General features: G+C 36.1%; 1 protein-coding gene across 4 annotated transcripts in view; it reads right to left on the reverse strand.

Moving 5' to 3' along the window:
* The window catches only part of LOC110037935 (pentatricopeptide repeat-containing protein MRL1, chloroplastic), an 86,973-nt gene that overhangs the window by 52,776 nt on the left and 11,342 nt on the right, over positions 1–22,855 (reverse strand). For 2 of the 4 annotated variants that reach the window (XM_020742676.1, XM_020742679.1), the window contains exons 2-6: positions 16,007–16,760; positions 15,619–15,859; positions 15,374–15,437; positions 11,027–11,171; positions 10,816–10,931 (exon numbers count right to left, since the gene is read on the reverse strand). In XM_020742676.1, the coding sequence (XP_020598335.1) occupies positions 10,816–10,931; positions 11,027–11,171; positions 15,374–15,437; positions 15,619–15,859; positions 16,007–16,760 (1,320 nt within the window). The remainder of the gene's footprint in view (positions 1–10,815; positions 10,932–11,026; positions 11,172–15,373; positions 15,438–15,618; positions 15,860–16,006; positions 16,761–22,855) is intronic. The other 2 variants (XM_020742678.1, XM_020742677.1) reach the window with 2 other exon arrangements.

Below are 22,855 nucleotides of genomic sequence, written 5' to 3' on the forward strand. Positions count from 1 at the left end.
TAATCAATACATAGTCGCATAGATTCATCCTTCTTTTTAACGAATAACACTGGAACACTCCAAGATAAATTGTTTGGCCTAACAAAACCCTTATCTATCAATTCCTGCAATTGACATTTCAATTCTTGTAATTCCTTCGGAGTCGTTTTGTATGGAGACGTGAAAATTGTAGATGCCTCCGACTGCACATCAATGTCAAACTCAACTTCTCATTCTGGTGGTAGCCTTGATAATCTTCAGAAAATACATCAAAAAATTCTACAACTGGAATGCTTTCCATTCCTACACATCTTTATCCAGCACTTGGCAAAGAACGCCAGTTCACCACTTCGCAAATATTTTCTAACTTTCACTGCAATAATCAAGGAATATTGCATTTCGATCACATAAAATATAAAAAGTAAATTGAATTTCACACTTCTTTTTCAGCATTCAATAGTAGCAAAATACTTTATCAAACGATTCAGTATGCATCGAAAGTTTAAATTCATATTATAATTACCTCTGCTTGCAGCTTCATATCATGAATAGTAACATGCACTACACATTCTCTATTTGTAGAAAAACTACTTCCTTAAAGCATAATAACACACATTGCAGAAGTAGAGTATATAATATCAACATGAAAACTCGTAGCAAACTTATCAGAAATAAAAAAAAAAATGTGATGCACCTAAATCAAATAAAGCAGTGCAAAGTTAATCTTGATTCAAAAGCGTGATTGTAACCACTTCTTCGAGTTCTTTGGCTTTTTTAGAAGTGACTACAAAAACTCAGGTTTTTACTAGTTGCTCATTTCTACGGTCTGAAATTTCACCCTCTGTTTAAGTTGAAGGTTTTTTCAACAACTAAGATTTGCTAAACTTGTCACCTTACAAATAATTTTTGGGTTGTTAATGTCCTTGAATTGTTAGTGGTTTGTTGCAACTTTTCTTTTCTTGCAAACAGTTTATTTGAATATGCTCTGATTGTGTAAATTTGTAGCATTTTTCTGAACCAATCAAACATTACCCTAAAAGTCTTTTCCAAATTTTCACAAGCTGCCTTTTTTTATTGTGATTGCTTTTGCTTACCTTCTACTTTAATTTTCTTGCTTTGGAAATAGTCTCTCTTGCTAAAATCTTTTTGTTTTCTTGTCTGAGGTAGTCACTGTTACTTAGAAAAGTTCCAATCATGTTAGATTCTTCTGGCTCTTTCAACTAGCACAGAGAAAACATTGATTTCAAACTCCGCTAATGCCAACCTCAACTGATCTCTGAGGCCACGTAAAAATATGTGATATTTTTCCTCTTGGGTACTAACATAATAAGGTGTATAGCTAGAAAGATAAGTGAATTTTGTCTCATATTGAATAACTGATCTGAAGACCTGAGCCAGATTGAATAATTTCTCTTATTGCACTAATTTGACCGAAGAAGAAATAAACCAATCTTTAGAAATTTTAACAAATTCATCCCACTGAATTTGTGGAGAACGTGTCAATTGAAATTTTTCTCTATGTTGCACCTCCCAACACCTCTTTGCTTCGCTTTATAACATGAAAGTAGCTAACACCACTCTGATTTTCCAGACAAATCATATCATCTAGAATTTTTTCGATCTTCAACAGTTAATCTTCAACTATCATAAGGTCGCTGGCATCCTTGAATGCAGATGGCATAAGAGACTGAAAGATTTTCAAATGTCGATCAACTTCTGACACATGGTCAGCTCTTGGCCCTATACTAGTGGAAGATATTTCAATATTTTATCAACCACTTGCGACATCAATTAAAAATGCATTGAAACTCAGCTGCTTTGGTTTCCTCATTTGCTCAACTATGATTCACTTCTACCCAAAATATTTTCAAATCTTGCTTCTTGCCATGCACTTAGCCTGCAAGATTGGCCCTTACTACTTTTTTATTCTCCTTCAGACATTTATTTGTATTGGCAACAATTATTACTCAAATGCAATTTATCGTATAATAATTAGATCATGCATGTATGATATTTTAAGTCATATGGGTTATCCACCCCAAATTCATCAACCTATAGATTTGTATAAATCAATTCATATTTGATCTCATTCTTATTTCTTCTAAATCCAACATGTTTCCATTGTTCTCTTCATCCATTAACCTTGCTTTGATATCATTTTCTGTCACACCCCAACTGCCCCCTTTAAGCGATAGAGGCGGACAATTTTATCAAACTAAATTCTCACTAACACTCACGCTATATCGCATAATCAGAACTCAGTGAGTGATGAATTAGTCTAACTAAATTACCGCAAACATACATAATATGTTGTATTTCATAATTTATTAATATTCATACTCATAAGCGTGCAAAATCGTATCATCAAAACTTATATATTTATACAAAGCTCTTAAATCCAACATAAAATAAAATACGTACCTAAAAGTTATACAAATTCCAAAACAATACGGTGCAAATGTAACGCCCAAAATTTGAGAACCAGGTAAAGTTCGACAAAGTTTAAATATACTTCAAATTTCACATCCCTCGGAATTCAATCAAAACATTTTATAAAATTCTATGTATCGAGCAATTAATTCGATATGCAACACTATGCATGAATATTTAACAGACTGAGAGATATAAAAATTCAGAAGTAATGATAATTAATTAAACCTTAATTAAATTATTAATCTCTCATCTCTCCACTGTAGCCAGCCGGTCCCTTCAATTTCTCGCACATGCAACAATGGGATAAGATCGAACAGCTGAGATTTTAGGTGGGATTTCCTTAAGTTTCACGCTCCCACATTCTTCCCTCTCCTGATTTCTCTCACGTGATAGCCATGCTCGGCCAATTGTAGCATTGCGAACTAGGCGACCTGCAAGGAAGCCGCAACTCACGTTTCAAGGTTCCGAGGATATTTTGGTGGGTATAAATCCCTCTTTTATGCTATTGTAGACATTCCTTTCCTTCCACTTATTTTTGTTATGATGTTTGCCTAAGTTTTGTGGAATTTTTCATTTCTAGTAGCCGTAAAAGCCGTCAAAATTATGTCGAAAGCACCGAACTTGGTTTGCGAGCTTCCAAAAAGGTTTTAGCATAAAATAAATACAGGAAAAGGAAGGATTGAGATGTTAGGAAGAAAATGGGAGAAGTTTAGGCGGATCAGTGAAGGTTTGGGCTATGCCAAAAAGCTCGTTTGAGGTATGTGTTGACATTTAAGGCATGTTTTTGGTTAATGCACGTTATGAGCCAAATTTTATGAAACACTATGTTGCCTACAAATCCCAGGTTCTATATACAAGGAGGCGAGCTCAAGACAAGCTTGTAGAACTCGTCGTAAGGTTGTTCCATCAAGTCAAGTGAAATAATTTTGTGCTAACGTAAAAAAACAATATTCTACAAATTATTATATGCTTTCTCATTTGACACGGATGCATTTAGATTTCCTACATATTATAGATGATTACCGGTGTTGAATATATGAATGCAAGTTGATTTCTTCCTACGATAGATGTGACGTTATGATCATGCTATGATACATATGACTATGCTTATAATATTAATTGTCTACAAGTAACTATTTGTTATGATTCAGACATACAATAAACAAACTTCCTATAAATGTATGCTACAGATATTATATTTTATGAAATGTCACAAAGAATGTTATAAGCAGATTATTACATGAGTGTTTGCAAGCATATTATCCAGCAATGTGGTAGTTTTGACTCCTAGTGTTCAGAAGGCAATGAAATTCTGGAAGCCATTGTGATCAGATGGTGTCTGTTAGTATCAGGGGGCTATTTATAAATGTTATATTGGGAAGGGGGGCAAAATTTATCAATTATTAATATGGTCTTAGGGACAATAAGAAGACCCATAACATGACAAGACATAGAAATAGTTGAGGTTTATATATTTATATATGAAACTCCTATAATGCTATGATTATATGGCTATAATGACATTGTTAAGATTTTGAATATGCTTATGACTCTATGTTCGTCTATACAAGAATGAAATGACATATGTTTACACAGCAGTCTTAATTCTACACTAACTATTTTCTTTTAATGTTATATATGATTCTAGTATATTGTGACTTGTATGTAGACATGTACAATTCCATATGAGCATGCATGTTATTTCAATTTCGTGTATGAAATCTTATTTTAGCCTTAATTATCTCGTTGAGCTCATTTTTGCTCACTTTACGTTGTTTCCTTTTTGGAAGGGGTACAAAACACCGTGGTGAGGAACCAAGTGTGATTCATACAGTTTTGGCAGCGGAGCTTATACAACTTTTTGGTACGTATTTTACATTTATTAGATTAGCAGCTCTGTAAAATTTATATTAATTAATAATATGATTTTTCACGTTTCTAAGTATATATACGAATGAATTATGAAATGCAATGTATCAAATTTGTTTGTGATAATTTAGTTAAATTAGTTCATCACTCACCGGGTCTTCATTCTAAAAGTTAGGACAAATGTTGATGAAAATTTAGTCTGAACGAATTGTTCATCTCTGTTGCACCACAATCGATCCTTAAATAGTGGTTAGTTGGGGTGCACAAAAGGTGGTATCAGAGCATGGTTATTGGATGAAGAGAACTATGGAAGCGTGTTGGATTTAAAAAAATTAAGAATGAGATCAAATATGAATTAATTTATACAAAACTATAAATTGATAAATATGGGGTGGGTATCACATACGACATAAAATATTATGCATGTACAATGTAGTTATTATATGATAAATTGCATTTGAATAATAATTTTTGCCAACATAAATAAATGTCTGAAGGAGAATCAGAAAGTACTGCATGTTGGTCCTATAGTCCAAGTGTAGAGCAAGAAGTAAGATCTGAAAAATATTTTGACAGAAGTAATAAATCACAGCAGAGCAAATGAGAAAGTCAAAGCAGTTGAATCGCAGGGTATTGTGCAATTGATATCACTAAGTGATTGATAAAATGTCTGTCATTAAAAGATTCTCCAATAATGCAGGGTCTAGATCTTAAACCAGAGCAGAAGTGGATTAATACTTGAAGATAATTGAGACATTCAAGTCACATGCATTCAAGGTTGTCAGTAATCCTACAATTGCTAAGATTGGAAAAATTTTGGATGGTATAATTTGTCCTGAAAATAGAAAAGTGGTGTTAGCCACTTTCATGCTAAACAGACAGGCAGAAAGATGGTATCAAGCACAGTATAGAGAAAAATTGTAGCTGACAGCTATTCAATAGATTTAGTGGGATAAGTTTATAAGTTTTCAGTGATTGTCTTTAGTGAAATTAGAACTACAAGACAAATTCTTAAATCTAACGCAAGGGTCCAGATAAGTTATACAATATGAGGCAAAATTTATTTCTATATCCAGTAATGCACCTTATTCTGTCAGTACTCTGGAAGAAAAATGGCACAGATTTCTATGTTCTCACAGATCAGTTGAGGTTGGCTTTGGTGCCATTAAAAATCAATGATTTCTCAGTGCTAGTTGAAAGAGCCGAAGAAACGAAAATGAGTTGAACTTTTCCAATCAGCAGTGACAATATAAGGCAAGTAAGCGAAAGAATTTTGGTAAAGGAGAATACTTTCAAAGCAAGAAAATTAAAACAAAAGGTATGCAAAAGCTGTCACATGTAGAAAAGAGAGTTTGTGAAAAATGTGGAAAAATACATTTTGGGCAGAGTTTGAATGGATATGGAAAATGCTAGAAATATGGACAGTCATGACATATTCAAATAAATTGTTTGCTGGAAAAGAACAAAGATAATAGACCATTAAAAATTTGAGGATAGGGATAGCCCAAGAACTTTTTAAAGTCGGTCTGTCGAGCAAAACTCAGTTATTTAGAAAGTATTCAACTCAAGCAAAAGGTCAAACTTCATAGCACAAAAATAAGCAATCAGTAAAAGCACAAGTTTTTACAATTACACAGAAATTGTTGTAAGTACGCTTCTGATTCATGATCAGCCTAGTGTTTTTTCATTTGATTCAAATGCATTACATTCTTTTATTTCTGATGAATTTGCTGTTATTTTACATGTTGATATTATGCACTATATTCCTTCCTTGTTTATGGTGATGTCTTCAGGAAGTGGTTTTTATGAAAATAGAAATATGTCGTGCATGTTAATATTCATGATAAGAAGTCACAAACAGAGTTCATTATCATTCCAATTCAAACTTTTGATGCCATACAAGGAAAAAATTGGTTGGTAAAGTATTTTATTACAGTTGAATGCTGAAAAAGGTAGGTGAAACTAAATTCACCCGGTGAAAAGTCATTATTTATTTTATGTGATCGAAATGGACAATCTTCTCTGATTAGTGTTGTAATAAGTGAAAAATATTTGTGAAGTGGTAAGCAGGTGTTCTTAGTCAAATTAAAAGTGTTGAATAAAGATGCAAAGGGTTTAAAATGCATTCATGTGGTTGTTGAATTTTCTGATACATTTACTGTAGAATTGTTGGGACTACCACTAGAATGAGAAGTTGAGTTTGGCATTGTTGTGTAATCAGGTACATCTGCAATTTTCAAGTCTCCAAACAGAATGGCTCCAAAGAAATTACAAGAGCTAAAATACCAATTACAGGAACTGATAAATAAGATTTTTATCGGGCCAAGCAATTCGCCTTGGAGTGCTCCTGTATTATTTATCAAAAGAAAGACGGATCAAGACGGCTATGTATTTATTACAGATAGCTAAATAAGGTGACAGTCAAGAACAAATATCATTTGCCTAGAATCAACTATCTATTGATTAATTAGAAAGTGATACTATATTTTCCTGAATTGATTTGAGATTGGGATATCATCAGGTTAGAGTCAATGAGAAAAATATAAATATAAATTAGGAACCAAGTACGGTCATTACGAACTCTTAGTTATGTCTTTCGGCTTAACCAATGCTCGAGCTTTTTTTTTTTTTTTTGAGAAAGCCCAAGGGCTAATATATTAAAAAGAATAAATGATATAGATAAATTGTGTGAAGAGGGCCCAATCATGATACCCTACCCATACGATAAACACCACATACAAATAGTTTCAAAAAAAGACAATACTGAAAAAATACATGAGAACCCAAAAAGCAAAAGTGTCAAAACACGTAGTATCAGGTAGCTATAGAGCGACCCAATTTTACCCTGCCTCTGCCTCTAGTTCTAGAAAAGAAGCTAGCTAACAAATTGTTATGATGGGTGTCATTGTCAATAGTAACCAATGTATCGTCCAATAAGTTCTTAAGCTCGAGTCGGCCTCCATTTTTCTTCTTCCTCCTGGAATAGACCTGTCATTCCTCATCTGAAGATTGGCTCACCTGGACATGTGTAGATCGTTGAACATTAGAAACAATTACTTGTTGTACCAGTTGATCTTTTATTGCATCAAAGAAGCACTCTCGTATGTCTAAGCATGTAAGTGAGTCTTCTTCAATAACAGTGAGGTATAGACACGTTTTAATCAGTACTTGTAGTATGGGGAGATGCTTCATGGGACTCCAAAGTACCATGCTCAAAACCAGCAGCTAGAATAGTGTTCAAAAGCAGGAGCATCCAAGGGTATAACGGCTTGGTTATGGTGTTCTTTATTAGGAACATCATTGGTCAGATGAGCAGAGGTATATGCAGTGTTGGAAAGAGGGTCGGGTTGCACCTTCTCAGCAGGGATGGTAGGTGGTAAGACTTCCACCCCTAATTCAATATGAATAGATTTTTGAACAACCTTAGATGATGATGCAAGTGATAACAGATAGTAAAACTATAGTCAAACATACTGCAATGAGAGCAATAATGAGGGTGTGGTTTTATTTCAACCTTTTACCAATACTCGTTGTGAGTGGTTCCAATATATACCTTATCTGAAGTTGGTTGTGTGATATCTCTCTCAACTAACACACAAGCTACAGATGGTCTGGTGAGAGCAAACATAGGACTATCAACCTTGAGAGGCTTACCGTAAGCAAATGCTAAGGACTAGAGAATTTTCAAGTTGAACAGGAGTAGTTTTAACCCCAGAAACTTTATCCAAAAGGAAATGATAGTAGACTTTGCTTTTGGATCAAAATCAACAGTCCACTTCAAGATTTTCATTAAACAGTTGTCAATATTAATTATCTTACGAGAAAAAATACAGGCGTAATACGCATCATGAGATAACTGTCTAAATATATGTCAGACTTCAAGTAAGTCAATATTCCAACTACCCAATAGCTTCATAACATCAAAATCTTTCCGAACGATCTCAAGTTTTTAGTGACCAAAAAGGAATTTCCCCACTAGAGCAAAACGCCAAGAAGACGCTAGAGTACTGATTTCAACCTCAAAGAGAAAAAAAACAAGTTTCCCATTTTTTTATCAAGTTTTTCAATGAAAGTGTGATCACCACCACATTCAAGAGTCGTGGAAAGATTGTGAAAAATTGCAGAACTTATTGATACCAAAACTAGACTTTGAACCTGAACGAGGGAGCACAAGTAGGATTAGGAAAGTCGCCCGCAAGGGCAGAGAGGCATAGGAACGAAGCGTCGAGGCCATCTCCAAAGACAAGATGCCACGGTCAGATTCTGGAGCGGCTTTGTTAAAGCCGCATCAATCTGCGAGGCGATGCGAGCAGACTTCAGGCGCATTAAAATGTGAGACGAAATTGTCTGTCGAGCAGGAAGGCGACAGGCGCGTCGTCAATTAGGAGACGACGTGCGAACGTCTTCTTCGTCTTTGGGTAAGGAACAGTCAGACGTCGTCGTCTTCGGGTAAGGAGTAGTCAAACGTCGTCGGGCCGAAGAGAAGATTTGCGAAACATCGTCGACTGAGAGAACTGCGAGCGTACGTGAAATCGTCGGCGTGAGAGACGACAGAGAAAAGGAGAGAAACCGATATATTAAATGTCGGAAATCGCCATCGAGCGAAACTCTAGCAAATCCCGTTGTCGTCGTCGATGTCATCATATATATATATATATGTTGTATTTATGGACTTAATGAATCAAATTTTCAAGCCCTATGTGGATCGGTTTTTACTGATGATAATTTAATATATTCAAAAACTGACAACGATCATTCCAAACATCTAATATTATTGAGGTAGAATCTGTTATATGCAAAATTATCGAAATGTGAATTTTCGCTACGAAACATTGTATTTTTGAGGCATTTTATTAATGATCAAGGAATCTCAGTAGATCCTCAGAAAATGAATGTAATTGTGAAATGGCCTACTCCATAGAATGTTATAGAGGTACATAGTTTTCTTAGTATTGTTGGATATTACAAGATGTTCGTAAGGAATTTTTCACAGATAGCTATGTCTTTATCCAAGTTGGTGAGAAAAAACGTCCAATTTGAGTAGAATGCATAATGTGAGCATAGTTTTCAAAAGTAGAAGAAATGTTTGACTAATGTTCCAGAGATAGCTATTCCATTAGGTACTAAAGTATTCCAAATTTACAGTGACACTTCACTAAAAGGCTTGGGTTGTGTTGTAATGCAGATTAAAAAGGTAATAACATGTGCATCAAGACAGTTGAAGTCACATGAAAGGAACTATCTGACACATGGCTTGAAGTTAGTTGTTGTAGCATTTGTTCTCAAAATTTGACAACATGAATTGTACGGCGTGAAATATGAAGTTTTTATTGATCATCAGAGTCTGAAATATATTTTTACAAAAAAAAAAATTGAATGTAAGGCAACAAAGTGATATGGATATACAATATTGTTCTGGTCAAGCAAATGTTATTATGGATGCTTTGAGTCGTAAATCCACAGGTAGAGCAAGTTGGATTATTACTCATAAGTTGGATATGATTAAAAGAAACTGATCTTACAGTTGCATGTCAGAAAACTAGGTGATATGAGATATTTACATCAACTCACAGTGCAACCAACTTTAATAGAGGCATCTCAGAGAATAGAAAATATCCGAAACATTTGAAATTTCAATTAGTAAAGAGAGTCGATGTGACAGTTGATGAAGATGGTGTAATCAGAAACAAACTACAGTTATGGGTACCTGTTGATTCAGATTTAAGATAAAACATCTTACATAAAGCTCATCATTCATGCTACACAATTCATCCAGGTGGCACTAAAATGTACAAGAATTTGAAATTGAAATTCTAGTGGCCAGCTATGAAGAAAGATGTTGAATATTTATCTCAATGTCAAGCTTGTCAGATTGTAAAGTTTGAGCATCCGAAACCCAGTGAAATAGTACAATCATCGTTGATAGACTAGATGGAAATGAGATGAAATTGTTCAGAATTTTTCTATGAGATTTCTTCGATCCAGACATGGTCGCGATAGTCTTTGGATTATTACCGATAGCCTAACAAAGTCAACTCATTTCTTGTAAATCAAACAGATAGATACAGTTGAAAAGTTAGTCGGATTATATAAATGTTTTGTGACAGTCAAGTATCTATCAATATTGCTGAAAACACTATGCATCATGACAGAACAAAACATATTTAAATTGATAGGTGTTTTATCTCTGAAAAGCTTAACAGTGGAATCATACAGCTAAGCTATGTTTCGAAACGCCAACAAGTTGGTGATGTCTTCACCAAAACTCTTTTGTTATTGATTAGTTTTATTATCTTCTTATTTATGTTTATTTCAAAATTATTTCATTTTCATGTTTAGGCTAAATATATTTGGTAAGTTTGTAAATTACGAGGGACCGGTTTCTCAATATATATATGTAACCTTATAGTTGAAGATTTGAAATAAGAATTCTGGGAATTTCCTCTCAAGTTTTTCTTCAATACTATAAATGGAAATGTATCTCTGACCAAATTTGTTGCTACCGTAGTTGTATAAATTAGTGGGTTAACATACTTCAAACATGGCGTCAACTTTTCCACATTTTCCACAAGCAGATATCAAAGTGGTGTAAAGTTTACAATCAGGCTTCAGCCTAGCCTCTTTCATTAGCAGCATCACTTCAAAAGCTCCTGGAAAAAAAATGCAGTGAGCAAGCATTGGAAAATTCAGAGGGATTGTAACTCATGATTAATCATGTCTGCTAAAATATGGATAAGTGAGTTACCATCAAAATCCTGTGAGTTTGCACAGACAGATAAAAGCATATTGAATGTGCTCACAGTCGGCTTGTTGATCAGTTTACAAAAGCGAAAGGCCTCTTTGACTGCCTTTTGGCTCTTACAAGCATTAAGAAAACTTATGTGATGGACCTAAGAAACAGGAAGAGACAAGTAATCATTTATTTGATTGTAAATTGAAAGCAGGTATTAGAAATGATGATTCATTTTCACATATTTTGAGTATGAAAATGAAATCATTTTTGAATAATTTTGATTGTGGAGTTTAAAACATTGTTTTCTAATTGAATGCATTAAAATAACTGAAACCAAAGTTTAACCAAACAACAATATACGAACAAATATTATTACTGCAAAGGCCAATAAATGTTTACAACCAACACTACAGAAATAGAAAATAATAACATGTATATGGAGGATTTAGGGAGGTGGTGGTGATTGTTAGGAACTTAGAAAGGCGGAAGCAAAGTGGGAGGTGAGTTGGACAGTGGAGTGACAGCTGTTAGGAGTGGTCGAGTGCAGCTGGAACAGCAGCTTGAGGATTCTAGAGACTGCCACAGCAATAGGGCAGCAGGAAGAATGATTATGGACGGCTGGCAGCAAGGAGATGACAAGGGGGATGGTTCCAGGTGAGTCGGATAACAGCAGAAATGCCTGAGTAATGATTTTGGGCTGCTGGCAGCGAGGAGGCAAGAAGGGGGTAGTTCTAGGTGGCTGGAACAGCAGAAAATATGATCTTGGCGACTGGAACAGCAGCAAGTATGATTTTGGCGACTGGAACAGCACCAAGGACGTGGGAGGAAGGATTCTGGGTGACTGGCAGCAAGGAGGGGGAGGTTGAAGAGCAGGAATTGCAGGAAAACAGCTGGGATGTGGCTGCAAGAAGGTTGAAGCGAGGAAGAGTGCGTGGCAGCGAAGCAGGAGGGATGCGGAGAAGTTGAGGAAGGATAAAACCCACCTCAAGAGCAAGAAACAGACAGAGCGCCATCCGACCCTTGGAGGAGAATCACCACCTCGGAACGAGATTCAGTCGGCGCCACTCGCCTTCAGATATAGGACTAGAAAGAAAAATAGGCGATGTCGATGGCTATCCTGACAGAAACACAAGTGAAAAAATTGAAAACGCACAAAAAAGGAAAACACATATATAAACCCAAGATAATTAAGATTAGGTTCCTTCTGGAAAAGAGGTGTCAATCCCTCGTGGAGGAGTTGATCGGTCGTCCAAGGGCTAGATCGGCTCAATCCAATCATTTCAAGACGTTTAAGTTCTCCTGCGCTGCTGAAATCTCACATCCACATGCTCATTCCTGCATCATTCCCCGCTCTCGCGTTCGTGACTTCTCGCACCCAGGCTCCCGCATCAGTCACCCGGGGTCGGGGGGAGCTTCGACCTCATATGTCGAAGCTTCTAACTTCTCCTAATATGGTGTCAATTCGGCCACGTAAAGATGGTGGAGGTACCGTAATTTCTCAATAAGTCACACTTGGAGGCATTTTTATGCCAAAGCACATCTTGATAAAATAAGTATTCATCCTCTTTTGACCCGACCTAAACTGGAGTTGCATATCAGCGTAGATTTAGACAATATAACTCTTGAGGCATTAAATCTATAATGTCTCTTTCACTCGCACTCGACAGGGCACATTTGATAAACAAATTCATCTAGAGGAACTAACTATGAACATAATTCTATGACATAGGTTGGACCACACTGAAATATAACCACTCATGAGAGACCTCTTCTTCACTATAGGATATTTTTTCCCAAAGATCCTAAGACGATTTACAACATTGTGGTTCATCCATTATGTCTAATTAGTTGTCAATGAGTACACTGTTGAACTGATTTTAATACTCAAATGACTTCATATAGTTTTTCAGAAGTGACACAAAAGTGTCTTATCTCTTACAAGTTGGACCTCTCTCAATAGAAACAACTTAAGAGATAGACTATCTATCTAAAAATTCTGGAATTCTCTTATTTGGGGTTGCCATATGTTTGGTATCAGTTACTCAGACTTAGGACCTTCTAGGACCACAAATGCTATTTCTGTTGGAATCTCTCTCATGGCTCAGCTCAAACTACATGTTTTTCCCCTCATAAGTTAAAATCTGGTACTCTTTTGTGTCCTCACCTTCTTCAGTATCTACAGTGTCATTACCCATTTTTTTCAACAGCTCTCTGCTTAACGAAATAGATCATACCCTTGTTTGGGCAATTTGTTGCACTATGCTTAAAACTGTGGCACTTAACGCACTTTCTAGTTCGGATAAATTTAGGAATGTGGGTTAGTTTCACCTATTCTCCACTCCGAATCAATTTCTCCTCAAGTGAAGTCTTAGATGTTCCCATGAGCATACTTTTGTTGCTCGATCCTATGGTTGAACGTTGCCTATAAGGCATGGCAGTCATCCGTCAAAATTTGCATTTGCAGTAATATATCAATATATTACACAAAAGAGCTATAAAAGCTACATAAAAGAATTTGGCATTAGCCTCCACCATGCTCAGAAAGTTTCGGTGATGTTGCACTTCTGAAGCTAGGGTCTGAACATCCGGTCGGAAATAAATTGGTAGGTAATGGAGCTACATCTCCTAATTATTTTGGACTGGGTAATGATTTTCTCTTTTCCCGCACACCAGTGTAAGTGCTTCAATTTTTTTCACCAAAATAACGAACTCTTCAACTTGCTAGCGGCTAGTTCAATATTTTATCTAATAGAACTTCCTGGTACCCAATGACACACTCCATGGTTTGGAGTCACTCGATGACCTCATTCGAATCCAAGTGGCCATCAAAATATAGCAAATTCACTTTTACATCAAGATTCAGGCTCCTCTGATGTTTCGGGCCAACTCTTTAGGATAGTGGTTCTTCATCCCTAGAATATGCATGGTGGAAGAGATTAACTCCATTCCTTCATTTAGTAAGTAGTCGTTCTGGCTAAGGTTGGCTTGTCTGGATTGTCGCTCTCGAAGGTGGCAAGCCTTTATTGCAGTTAGAAAAGTTTTTGGACATCTCTTTGCAGATTCACATAAACGACAATATGTCATTTCCTCTCGATCGGGTCTCTGACCATTGCCTCGTCAGTGGCATGGCTAGGGTTTAGATAGGTGGAAAAATGTGTGTAGGGGTAATATAGGGTGGGAATGAAAAATTTTGCGTGGCCGGTTTGAAAATCAAATAAAGAGAAGGGTTTTGGTTGGAGATAGAATTGGGCATTAGTGGATGCTAAAAACCCTATGATAGAATTAGGGATAGGCTATCTATAATACTAAATGATACCGGAGTTAACCCAGGTATCAATAAGCAAACAAATACTATTTCTGCAAAAGCCAATAAGAGATTACAACCAACACCATGGAAACTAAAAATAACAACAGACACAACACACGACGCACGATTAGGGCAAATCTAGGGAGGTGGTAGTGACTATTAGGGACTTGGAAAGGTGGCGGCAAGGTAGTAGGTGGTTTGGACAACAAATAGCGGTTAGAGGTGGCCCGGAGAGGATGGAACAGCCATGAGGAGGAATCTGGCGGCAGGAAGAATGATTTTGGGTGGCTGGTAGCGAGGAGGCAGCAAGGAGGATGGTTCTAAGTGGCTGAAACAGCAGCAAGGACTCAAGAGGAAAGATTCTAGGTGAGAGGCAGCGGGGAGGGGCAAGTTGGGAAAGCAAAAAACTGCAAGAAACAATCAGGATGTGGCTATTGAGGCAGCTGCAAAGAGGAATATGTGGCAATGAAGCAAGAGGGATGTGGAAAAGTTGGAAAGAATAAATACAATCTCAGGAGCGAGATATAGTCGGAGCATCACCTGACCCCTGGTGGATAATCACTACCAAAGAACGGATATAGTCGGAGCACCACCCGACCTCGGATATGACCCTAAAAGGGAAAACAAGGGATGTCGACGACTGTCCTGACAGAAACACAACCGAAAAAGTTGAAAACCTAAAACAAAAAAAACACATATTTAAGCCCTAGATAAATAGGATTGGGTCCCTCCATGGAAAGGAAGCATCAATCCCTAATGAAATGGTCAATCGGCTCTCCCAAGTCTGGACTAGCTCGTTACAGATTTTCTGGAACGCGAAAGGTCTCCCACACTGGTGAAATCCCGTGCCCACACGCTCATTCCCGTGTCATTCCCCCACTCCCACATTCGTGACTTCTGCGCCCAAGCTCCCACGTCAATGACATAAGCTAGTAAAATCAACATTCTTCAAAAAATATTTTCCTACTTCAAAAAACAAAAATGAGCTCTTAAGCTGCACTAAAGATGAGGACTACAATAAAAAACAAAGATGGAGAAAAAAAAAATCATACCTTGTCCAAATCCAAAAATCCCTTCCTTTTCATACTCTCCAACAAATCCAAACAGTCTTTCAATCTAACATGAAGCATTTCAAGTAATTTAGAGATATAGTTTCACTGAAAGAGGGAATTATAAAACAAGAAATGAATAAACTCATGATCATTCTTATTTGAACTCATCTGAAAATTTTGAAACTGCTTCTTACAAAATAGCAAGTGTAAACAAAAGAATTTACAAAACCATGCTCAGACTCTACCTTGTATCCCTTAATAAACATTCATAGGTTCTTAAGCAAGTTTTGATGCTGCTTGAACCTTTTATAAGACCTCCATTTGGTTGAAAGAATCTAGATGAGTCTTTTATATCTTTTTTCCATATCAGACTTCTATCAATATCATGTGTAGAGCGAAGGCGATCGGGTCTTTCCATCTTATTACTATTGCAAGCTTTATTAAAGCACCAAAAAAAGACCTGTCGTTCTGAAAAATCAGAATTTGCTGTAATAAATTACTAAAAAAGCAGTCAGATCAAAAGTAAAACCTTTTGTCACAAAAAGTGACCAAAGTACCAAACGCGATATGTATAGGCTAAATATGCAAAAAAAGATAAAAAAACTGCATCAATAAGCAAGTTCTGAGCTTAACCTGCAAGTCTTGAAGAATCTTTCTCAAGGACTTCTGCCTCCTTCACTGAATGCTTGAGGTCATAATAACCACTGTCACTCCGAAGAATGAAATTGAAAGTTTTATTGTTCAAGCTATTAAAGCATGATAAAGACCTGAACCCAATTTGTTCTTTTTCACAATCATAAGCCTCTTTGGCAGACTTATGGTGATCTACACTGTGGTTTGAATCCAAAAGCTCACTGTCATTAGCAATATGTTGTTGCATCCCATTACAATTATTTTGACTGGATTCCCTTTGATTGCTCTTAACTGGGAGCACAAAAAAATTAGATATGTGAAAAGCCTGCAAAGACTGCAAGTTACTACCTGAAAGAGCTTTTTCTTGCTTTCCTGGCAAGATGTCTGGCTTATCCAAAACAAGACTACCTGTCTCCCTTGATAAAACTTTGGTTTGGGCCAACATACTAGCAGTTGGGAAAAGAGTAACAGGTTGATCAACTCGATGCAATTCTTTATTTAACACATCTAGAGATAACCCTGTTGTCTGAGAGTTCAAGAGTTCATCATCTTTACAAACAAAGGTATGATCCTTTGTCGTAGAAATTTCTTCGGGGTATCTACAAGCAACATTCATTCTATTGCAAATAGAAGGCAATTTATAAAGGGCTTCACTTGACAAAACCTGTTTCCGAGTGCATTCCTTCTCTGGAATGTCAATGTCATGGGACTGCTCGCTGCACACCAAAACATCAGAGATTTCCTGTTGCAAACACTACAGATATAGAAAAGAATGATGATTAGTTAAATTTCGGTGTTTAACTTAAACTTAGATAACTAATTTCATATTTCCAATTACCGATTGGAATAAATTATAAATAAAGCATAGTAGTGGCAAGCACACGCAAGTGGAGTATATAAAGGCAGCCAACAACCACCACTAAGCTCTAGCTCAAAAATATCTATTAATCGGCATGGTATAGTGAAAAGCAAGAAGAAAGAGAAGTAGCGGAATATGAATAAAGCTGCTGCTATAATGTTCTTCATAACTAACAGCAATGCCTTAATTCTAAAACCAGATAAAGTTAGATGAGAGGTAAAGAGCGATGATGGCACACAAAATGAAATTAAAAAAAATCAAATGCTTCTTAGAAATCATTAACAGGAGCCAAAAATGGAGAGGAATAGCTACACATACTAATACATTAATAAAGAATTTAAGAAGAAAACATTTATTAAAATTTTAATATAAACTTCCTCATTTAACTTTTGATACATTTATTACATCTTTTGTGTTTTCTCTTCTACTCAGGAGAATGAAGCATGCAAACTAACTTCTACATGGGGGTAAATTTGATCAGCTTATGGAGGTGCAAAGTCGGAGATCTTCCAAGAGGACATAAAAATAGGCAAAACTTGCAAGGGAAAGTAAAGAGCGCTCACAGAAATATAAAAACTCCGACCAAAATAGGGGCATTAGTGATATTCCATATCAAAGCAATTCATTTCAGAATGGCAGTTGTGAGAAGAGGACATTTTAAGGAATATATAAAATTATCAGTTACACAAAGTGATTAATTTGCATCCATTTTGACGTGGATGTACATAGAGTTGTTCAGTTGTGTAAGTTGCGATGTAGTGGTTATGAGTTCAAGTCAAAGAATACTCTTGCAAGGGAAAGCTGATGTACATCAACATCTAACCAGGCCCCCCCTCAATATGAAGTAGCATCATACCCATGCATTTCAGTTTCTCAGATTATATATCGATAAACAAGGATATTAATAAGTGCAGAACATGTTCATCTTTCCAAAGCTATAATTTTTATGTTTGGCTCATGAAAACAGACACTTCCTTCTTTTGCCTAACAAAGGATGATCTGAAATATTTAAATTTTACTTTGTTAGGAAAGATTCAATGTCAACCAAAAATTTTAAAAAGGAAAGCAATAAACAATTGATAACTTCTATGGCCAGTTAAGTCAACGTCCATCAGGTGTAATGACATCCGATATTCCCATAGCAAGAGCTATCCTCTTCTCTCTAAAATTGATGGGTGGTTGGGTGAATTTTGGTTGTTATAAGTCATGATTTACATTCTATTTTAAATAATACAACGAAACATCAGTGCATGGCTGCATCAACACCCCACCATCAATGTCGAATGTTATGTCAAACAGGCGTGAGCAATTTTGAAGAGGTGATGACTAAAACCACCTACATGCATCAGTCACTCACTATAGGACTGAGTGTGAGGATGTTGACAGCCTGCCTTTCGTTTTGAAAAGCACTGAAGAATCGTTTGGGAGGGCGCTTTTCTCCTGCCTTTCATTGTCGCCCATTTTCAGAACGGCGAAACGCCAAACGCCGAATGTAGTTGGCTGCCTCCGTTTCGCGATAGAAATCACAATCTGGGTGAAAAAATATCATCCTAATCCTTTACAATTCGGTAAATCTCTCCATATATCCCCAACAATACAATTTAGGCCCTTTTCCCTCCATTCAGCTTTAGGAAAAATTTACAGTTCTTTGGCCCCTTTCTCCTCCATTCATCTTCATTGCTTCTGCCTCTCGCTGCCTCTCTATATGTACAAATTTTCATCTTCCTTTCTTAGTTTCCAGCTGTGGTGGTGGTTTGATGCTTTCTGTTTTACCTAAGTGTTTTTCTTATTATCCTTCTCAGTCTTCCTCTCTCTTGGTGGTTTGGTGCTTGTCATTTGAGATTGTAAATGGTGGTGTCGATGGGGTTTTCCTGTTGTCCTCCGTGATAGTGATATGTTACTTTCCGTTTCACCTATTTATTTTCCCTATTGAGCTTCTCGGTTTTCCTCTCTTTTGGTGGTTTGTCCTTGAGGTGGTATTGATGGGGCTTCTGGGTTATCCTCTGTGGTGGTGGTAAGTTGCTTTCCGTTTTAACTATTTATTTTCTCTGTTGAGTTTTTCAATTTTCCTCTCTATTGGTGGATTGGTGCTTAAGGTGGTGTCCATGGAGCTTCCCGGTTGTCCTTTGTGGTGGTGGCATGTTGTTTTTTACACATTTGTCTTTCCTGTTGAGCTTCTTGATATTCCTCTTTGTTGGTGGTTTGGTACTTGAGGTGGTGCCAATGGGGCTTCCCAGTTGTCCTCTGTGGTGGTGGTACGTTGCTTTTCGTTTTACCTATTTGATTTCACTGTCGAGCTTCTCGCTTTTCTTTATGCTAGTGGTTTGGTGCTTGAGGTTGTACCGATGGGGTTTTTCAGTTGTCCTTTGTGGGTATGTTGCTTTCCATTTTATGTATTTGGTTTGCCTATTATGTGGTGGTGGGGGTTTGGTGTTTGTCGCTTGAAATTGAAATGATTGTGCCCTTAAGATTTTTGTTTTTCCTCTCTGTGGTGTTTTGGTTCTTGTCATTTGAAATGTGAATGGTTGCTTAAAAGAGAATTTACATGCACATAACACAAGTCTTATTCATGTACATATCTAGCATGTAAAAATTATTTATGTAAATCATTTTGATCACATAAGATATATAATGAATTTTCACCAGGTAAATTGAGTTTCACTCGCTTTTTCTAACATTGAATTGTAGCAAAATGATTTACCAACCAATTTATTTCCAGTATGACATCAAAAGTTTGAATTGGTATGATAATCAATTTTGTTTGCAGCTTCTTATCATGAATATCAACAAGCACAACACATTTTCTATTTGCATAAAAACTACTTCCTGAAATCATAATGACACAAAACAAAGGTAAAATACATAATATCAACATGTAAACTGACAGCAAATTCGTCAGAAATAAAGAATGTGAAGCATCTGAATCGAATAGAATAATACTAGGCGGATCTTGAATCAAAAGCGTACTTGTAATCACTTCCTCATATTCTTTGGCTCCCTGAGAGGTAATTGCAAAAACTCGAGCTTTTATTGGCTTCTCGGTTCTACGCTTTGAAGTTTCACCATTTGCTTGCATTGAAACCTTTCCCAAAAATTGAGTTTTGTTGAACTGACTCCTTCCAAAAATTTCCTGGGACGTCCTTGTCTTAAATTGTCTGCGGTCTGATGTCTCTTTTTTTTTTTCTTGCGGACAGTTTATTTGAATATGCCCCGGTTACCCACATTTATAACATTTTTCAAAACCAATTAAACATTGCCCAAAATGTCTTTTTTCTCATTTTTCACAAATTAGTTTTTCTGTCTGTGGCTACTTATGCTTACCTTCTAAGTTAATTTTTTTTTCTTTGAAAGTATTCTCCTTTGCCATAATCCTTTTGTTTGCTTCTCTGAGGTTGTCATTGGTGACTGAAGAAATTCAACTCTTTTTCAATTCTTCTGGCTCTTTCAACGAGCACTAAGAAATCATTTATTTTAAATGGAATCAAAGATAACCTCAACTGATCATTGAGACTGTGCAGAAATCTATGGCATTTTTCCTCCTAGGTGTTCACATAATGAGTTGCATATTTGAATAAAAGAAGTGAATTATGCCTCATATTGCATAATTGATCTAGACCCCTAAGTCAAATTGAAGAAATTATCTCGCAGCGCTAATCTCACTGAAGACGAAATAAATCAATCTTTAAAGACTTTAAAAAATTCATCCCACAAAATATCTGGATAAGATGTTAGCTGAAATTTCTCTCTATGTTGCACCTTCTAGCATGAAAGTGGCTAACACCACTCTCCGATTTTCAGGACAAATCACACCATCCAGAATTTTTTCGATCCTCGGTAACCAATCTTAAGCAATCATAGAGTCACTGACACCCTTGAATGTCGGCGGCTTGAATGTCTAAAATATCTTCAAATGTCGATCTACTTCTGCCCTAGTTTCAGATCTCAGTTTTGTACTAGTGGATGATCATTATCATTCACTTTGTTGACCACTTGTGATATTAATTGAACAATCTCTTGTAGCTCAACTGCTCTAGTTTCCTCATTTGCTCTGTTTTGATTATCATTTCTGCCAAAAGTATTTTCATATCTTACTTCTTGCTCTGCACTTGGCATAAGAGATTGGTCCTCAGTACTTTCTGATTCTCCTTCAGACATATTTCTCTATACTACCAAACCATTATTATTCAAATACAACTTATCATATAAAAATTATATCGTGCATGCATGATATCTTAAGTCGTATGGGTTATCCATCTCAAATTCATCAACCTATAGCTTCATATAAATCAATTTAGATTTGATCTAATTCTTCTTCTAAATCCAACATGCTTTCATCATTCTCTTCAGACAATAACCAAGCTCTTATACCACTATTTGTCACACCCCAACTGGCCCCTTATAAAAGTCAATTGAGATGCAATAGAGGCGGACAATTCGTCTGGTCTAAATTCTCACCAATATTCATCCTGACTAAAAAATCTGGACCCAATGAGTGATGAAGCAAGCTAATTAAATCATCACAAACATATGTGATACATTGCATTTCAAATATCACAAGTATGAATCATAGAAAATTAACACATTCAGGCAATTAATATCATAAGCAAAGTCATATGTATCATTGCATGATCATAACATAATAATATCGCATGTATCATAGGAAGAAATCAGCTACATTCATACATTCAATGCAAATACTCATTTACAATATTCAGGAATTTCTAAATGAATCAATGTCAAACGATAAATCATATAAAAATCTATAGAAGATTATTTTTCTTAAATAAGAACAAATTTATTTTATCCGACTTAACAGAGCATTCCTACGACAAGTTTCCTTGCACTCACCTTGAGCTTGTTGCCTCGTGTAAACAACTTGGTATTCTTAGGCAACTTAGGTTCATGAAAATTGGTTAAGGACGTGTCTTAACCCAAAGCATGTCTTAAATGTCAACACATACTTCGATCGGGCTTCTTTGCATAACCTAGCATTTTCTCCGACCCGCCTAAACTTTTCCCCTCTTCTTCCGAACATCTTAATCCTCGATTCCCCTTTGTTGGTTTCATGTTAAAACCATTAATGGAAGCTCGCAAACCAAGTTCAGTGCTTCTAACATAAGTTTGACGCCTGCTACAACGGCCGAAAATATATAAATATATTATATATATATATATATGTATATATATATATATATATGTACATATACATAAATATGTACATATACATAAAAAAATGGAAAACATCAAAACAAAAGCAAGAGAAAGAAAAGGAATATCTAGAATAGTGTGAAAAAGAGGCTCCTACCTTTCAAATTCGTCCCCAAATCCTAAACAGTGAGCTTCGGCCTCCCTGTGGTCCCCCGCCCTCCCTCATCAGTCCACGTCCTGCTATAGTGTTGCGAGTGATAAACCCTCTAGCCATGCGAGACCGTGATAGGGAGAAGGAAATCAGTATAGATGAGAAATTGCAAAAGGCTCTGGAGGCCCCAATTCGATCGAAACAGATATAAATATCGCGCAGGAAATGTCAGTAACGCGGGAATTAAGGAGTGATTAGAAAAGTAATTAAAATTTAATTAATTTAATTAAACTTAAAACTTCCTAATTTAATATCTCCCAATCCAAACACAATTCATTTATATTGCTTTTTATAGAATTGATATATTTCAAGTATAGAATTTTAAAAAAATAATTCAGTTGAATTCTAACGGGTACGAAATTTGAGGTACTTTTAAAATTAACAAAAATCTTTACGTGATTCTTAATTTTTTGGTGTTACAAGTTGTGCCCTTGGGCTTCTCCTTTTCCTCTATGTGATGTTTTGGTTCTTGCCATTTGAAATGTAAAGTGTCGTTTGACGGAGAATTTACATGCACGTCGCATAATTCTTATGCATGTACATATCTAGCTTATGAAAATTATTTATGTGATGATAATGTTTTGAGTGTTATAAAGTACATATTAAAGTATAGATGTTTGATATGTATATA

The sequence above is a fragment of the Phalaenopsis equestris genome, unplaced genomic scaffold, assembly GCF_001263595.1.
Source record: "Phalaenopsis equestris unplaced genomic scaffold, ASM126359v1 Scaffold227386, whole genome shotgun sequence".
In the NCBI taxonomy this organism is placed as follows: Eukaryota; Viridiplantae; Streptophyta; class Magnoliopsida; order Asparagales; family Orchidaceae; genus Phalaenopsis; species Phalaenopsis equestris.